The 5,000-nt window shown below is 48.0% G+C and overlaps 2 protein-coding genes across 4 annotated transcripts in view; one reads left to right on the top strand and one right to left on the bottom strand.

Annotated features, from left to right (window-relative positions):
* The window catches only part of cpm (carboxypeptidase M), a 13,862-nt gene extending 12,360 nt beyond the window's left edge, over positions 1–1,502 (top strand). For all 3 annotated transcript variants that reach the window (XM_034526598.1, XM_034526595.1, XM_034526596.1), the window contains exon 10: positions 526–1,502. In XM_034526598.1, the coding sequence (XP_034382489.1) occupies positions 526–858 (333 nt within the window). In that variant the 3' untranslated portion in view covers positions 859–1,502. The remainder of the gene's footprint in view (positions 1–525) is intronic.
* A 3,372-nt stretch (positions 1,503–4,874) lies between these two features.
* dmtf1 (cyclin D binding myb-like transcription factor 1) overlaps positions 4,875–5,000 on the bottom strand; it is a 9,448-nt gene continuing 9,322 nt past the window's right edge. The window contains exon 17 of the mRNA XM_034526706.1: positions 4,875–5,000. This exon is cut by the window's right edge and continues 9 nt beyond it. Within this exon, the coding sequence (XP_034382597.1) occupies positions 4,975–5,000 (26 nt within the window). The 3' untranslated portion in view covers positions 4,875–4,974.

Here is a 5,000-nt window from a genome sequence, read left to right as displayed (position 1 = left end):
CAGCCATCTTTAATTAAATGTGCCCATTTCTAGCCTTATACAGGCGCTGTAATTTGACTCCTCCTCCTACAGATTTAATCCGATCAACATCAAATTAATTCAGTACAATCCAAAGACCTGTGCGATCAATAGTTAACACATTTGTGTGATTTCGTGCAACATTGTTGGCGTGGCGTGGCGCCAAAATAGACCCTTTTGCCATAAAACAGAAAGGACACATAGCCACGCCTTCCACACATTAGCCCCGCCCACTTTAAGAACCCTTTGTCACAATCTCTTGTTGGAGGCATCATTGCACTCAGCAGAGAGTTCCTCTTTCATTGTCAACAGGTGTCCCACCAGGACCCATAATGCATTGGAAGGCTTTCAGCTTTAATTCAGTTAATTAGCATATAACTAGCCGTAGCTAAAAATCCAATCTAAGCCAAGACAAAGCTAACAATCTTAGCACAGCAGCAGTAACTGGTTTTCCCTTGTGCAGTATGTCACGGTCTCACGTGACATTAACTTTCTTCTGATTGACAGGTGACGTACCCGGGTCACGAGGTTTTGACGGAGACGTTAAACGTGCCTCATGGTCCCGATCAATACTCCGCCATGAAACACGACTTTCTGCTACGCCGCATCCCCACTACGACTGGCCACACCTCGGCTAACCTCAACTCGGCTGGCCAAACCTCGGCTAACGTCAACTCGGCTGGCCAAACCTCGGCTAACCTCAACTCGGCTGGCCAAACCTCGGCTAACCTCAACTCGGCCGGTAACCTGAATGGGGGCGGAGCCACCGTCAGGCCCGCGTGGGCGGGGCTGAGCGTGGGGCTCGGCCTGGTGGCGGCGCTGCGATCCCGGATCGGCTGAAGCGAACATGCAAGAAAACAAAGAAAGAAACAAAAAAAACTGCTGTTCCTCCAGAACTTTCTGCTCTTGTTCATCGGTGAAGATTCCCTCATCATATTTACTTTAACAGTAAAAGAAACTATCATTTTAAATGCTGGCGTGTTCAGCAGCTCTCTTCGGGGTTTATTACTTTCTCTGCCAGGAGGACCTCTGCATATCTCGCCTTCTGCTACAGCACACTGCTTCATATTATGGGCTGGATCTTATTGCCTGTTTAACTCACTCCTCTTAAGCCAGCTGAGTACATCACCAACTCCCAGTGGCTCCTCTGCGCCCTCTGGCTAACCGCTAACTGCTAACAGGACCACCAGTGCACTCCCTGCTGAGTACCTCGCCGCCACTCCGCCTGCTGCATACATCGCCGCTTGTTTCTGAGTTTAAATTAAATGTTTTTTTTAAGACTACTTACAGCCCATTTGGTTCTAGACGGGTGGGGCAACAATTATGAAAATGTACTAGTTTCTATTTCCTTTAGAGAAGACAAAGAAAGGAGGTTGATAGAGATACTTCACCAACACCGTGGAGACGAATTCCCCACAGGAACAAACTGGTTTTATCTGAGTTCTTTGTACTGGATCACAGGAGGGAACACTGCTGCCTGGGGGGCTTTTCATCTTCCCTGAAATGTTCCAGCCTTTTTAACAGCGTAGGTAGTGATGAGGCTCATTACGTAAAGTAGTCCTCCACCATGTCGTTTTTATGTGTAAGGAGCACTTTAAAATTAGCACCAGCAGGTTGTGTCTTTCTGGAGGGGGGGGGTGGGGGGGGGAGTATTCACGAGGGCGTTGAAATGAAGCGATCCTGGTGACGTCTGTCTTAACTCGGTGAGGTGCGTTTGATTCATTGTCAGACACGTCCACGCGGGCGTTCGTCCTTTCTGCTTATTTCATGTGTAGATGTTTGTGAGCTAATTTAACTAAATGACTGCGTGCTTCCTGGTTACCTTCCCAAAGCATTATGGGAACTGTAGTTTCCAAACTTAGTGCATTATTATCCCCCAACTAGGAATGAGACATAATACCATTAATACGATATATAATATATACATTTAGAAGTCTCGAAAAAAGGTTTGGGACTACTGGTTTGAACTTGACTGCGAGTCAAACCTGTGACCACCTGCGAGGTGGGGCAGCTGACCCCGTAGCTCATGCAGAATCTGTACACAGTATATATTTATATTTATATGCAGTATAAATACACAGATGTGTATCAGGTTCAGAGCAGCAAAGCAACAGGTGCGACGCCCGTTTTAACGGAGGTCAGTGAACTCGTCTCGAGGCCTTCTGCACAATTTTTCCTCCTCATTCTAACTTTTATATTATTATTTTTGTTGCCAAAAATCGACTTTGGCAACCTGGGATATTAAATATTAAATATTGCTTATCGACGAACTCCTCTGTGCCAAGTTGAAAACGGTGCCGACCGCCGGCTTCGGTCGCACCTGAACCTCCAGACCTCGTGAATGTTTTCCACGTTTCATGTTTCATGTTTCACGTTTCAAGTCGCTGTAAAAGTCGGCCGGCGGATCCGCTTACGGAATCCCACCGGCCCTGAAGTGGCCTCTCGATAAGTCTCAATAAAGAAGCACAAAAACAAACAGAGATATTAAATGTGTGATTTGTGTTGAAGATCGGCTCTTAATTTAAGTCATTTATAACTAATGTTTTGCTGTTTTGTGGGTTTAGTCTTTATATTATTATATGTTATATATTATACAATAGTATATATTATTTATATTATAAAGATAATATAATCCTTTATTGATCTCCAGAGGTTACAGTAGCAAAAGGACAGAAATAAGTATAAGTGTGTAAATGTAGGACAACACTGCCCCCCTGTGTTCTTAATGAAGAACTGCACATTTAACCAGCAGCAGTGTTTTTATGGAAACACATTTCTACAGTTAATATCTCAAAATAATGATAAACATTCATTTGTATTTTAAAATGTTGAGACGGTACAAGTAAAAAATATTATTTTTAGATACTTGAACATCATCTCTTTAGATATAATAAAAAATAAACATGATCACACGACAACAGGGGAATCATTCATTCATCTTTTAATTTAATTATATATTTACACGTATGAACATTAGTTTCATTTAAAGGACGAGCGTCAGTTCAGTCAGTCTCTTTAGTCTTCATCAGGACGTCTTCGTCAAGACGCCTTCTGCAGGACGTCTTCGTCAGGATGTCTTCACGAGGACGTCTTCATCAGGACGTCTTCGTCAGGACGCCTTCTGCAGGACGTCTTCGTCAGGATGTCTTCACGAGGACGTCTTCATCAGGACGTCTTCGTGCAGGACGTCTTCGTGCAGGACGTCTTCGTCAGGACGTCTTCATCAGGACGTCTTCACCAGGACGTCTTCTGCAGGACGTCTTCGTCAAGACGTCTTCTGCAGGACGTCTTCTGCAGGACGTCTTCGTCAAGACGTCTTCTGCAGGACGTCTTCTGCAGGACGTCTTCACGAGGACGTCTTCCCCAGGACGTCTTCACGAGGACGTCTTCACGAGGACGTCTTCGTCAGGACGTCTTCGTCAGGACGTCTTCACGAGGACGTCTTCGTCAGGACGTCTTCTGCAGGACGTCTTCTGCAGGACGTCTTCATCAAGACGTCTTCTGCAGGACGTCTTCTGCAGGACGTCTTCATGAGGACGTCTTCGTCAGGACGTCTTCTGCAGGACGTCTTCGTCAGGACGTCTTCGTCAGGACGTCTTCATCAGGACGTCTTCTGCAGGACGTCTTCGTCAGGACGTCTTCATCAGGACGTCTTCATCAGGACGTCTTCACCAGGACGTCTTCTGCAGGACGTCTTCGTCAAGACGTCTTCTGCAGGACGTCTTCTGCAGGACGTCTTCGTCAAGACGTCTTCTGCAGGACGTCTTCTGCAGGACGTCTTCTGCAGGACGTCTTCACGAGGACGTCTTCCCCAGGACGTCTTCACGAGGACGTCTTCTGCAGGACGTCTTCGTCAGGACGTCTTCACGAGGACGTCTTCGTCAGGACGTCTTCTGCAGGACGTCTTCTGCAGGACGTCTTCATCAAGACGTCTTCTGCAGGACGTCTTCTGCAGGACGTCTTCATGAGGACGTCTTCGTCAGGACGTCTTCTGCAGGACGTCTTCGTCAGGACGTCTTCATCAGGACGTCTTCTGCAGGACGTCTTCGTCAGGACGTCTTCATCAGGACGTCTTCATCAGGACGTCTTCTGCAGGACGTCTTCATCAAGACGTCTTCTCTTGGACGTCTTCGTCAGGACGTCTTCTGCAGGACGTCTTCATCAGGACGTCTTCATCAGGACGTCTTCTGCAGGACGTCTTCATCAAGACGTCTTCTCTTGGACGTCTTCGTCAGGACGTCTTCTGCAGGACGTCTTCTGCAGGTCGTCTTCATCAGGACGTCTTCGTCAGGACGTCTTCTGCAGGACGTCTTCATCAGGACGTCTTCTGCAGGACGTCTTCTGCAGGACGTCTTCTGCAGGACGTCTTCTGCAGGACGTCTTCATCAGGACGTCTTCATCAGGACGTCTTCTGCAGGACGTCTTCTGCAGGACATCTTCGTCAGGACGTCTTCTGCAGGACGTCTTCTGCAGGACGTCTTCTGCAGGACGTCTTCATCAGGACGTCTTCTGCAGGACGTCTTCTGCAGGTCGTCTTCATCAGGACGTCTTCGTCAGGACGTCTTCTGCAGGACGTCTTCATCAGGACGTCTTCTGCAGGACGTCTTCTGCAGGACGTCTTCATCAGGACGTCTTCTGCAGGACGTCTTCTGCAGGACGTCTTCTGCAGGACATCTTCGTCAGGACGTCTTCGTCAGGACGTCTTCGTCAGGACGTCTTCATCAGGACGTCTTCTGCAGGACGCCTTCTGCAGGACGTCTTCTGCAGGACGTCTTCTGCAGGACATCTTCTGCAGGACGTCTTCTGCAGGACGCCTTCTGCAGGACGTCTTCTGCAGGACGTCTTCTGCAGGACATCTTCGTCAGGACGTCTTCTGCAGGACGTCAGCAGCAGCTTCAGCAGCTTTGTCACGGACAGACAGGAAGTGACCTCATCAGTCCTCCATGGAGCTCCAGCTCAGTCGGATCCTTCCTGGTTCTCCA

Source organism: Cyclopterus lumpus, chromosome 23, assembly GCF_009769545.1.
Source record: "Cyclopterus lumpus isolate fCycLum1 chromosome 23, fCycLum1.pri, whole genome shotgun sequence".
Taxonomy (NCBI): domain Eukaryota; kingdom Metazoa; phylum Chordata; class Actinopteri; order Perciformes; family Cyclopteridae; genus Cyclopterus; species Cyclopterus lumpus.
Note: the sequence above shows the minus strand (reverse complement) of the source record. Positions and strands in the feature narration are given on the sequence as shown.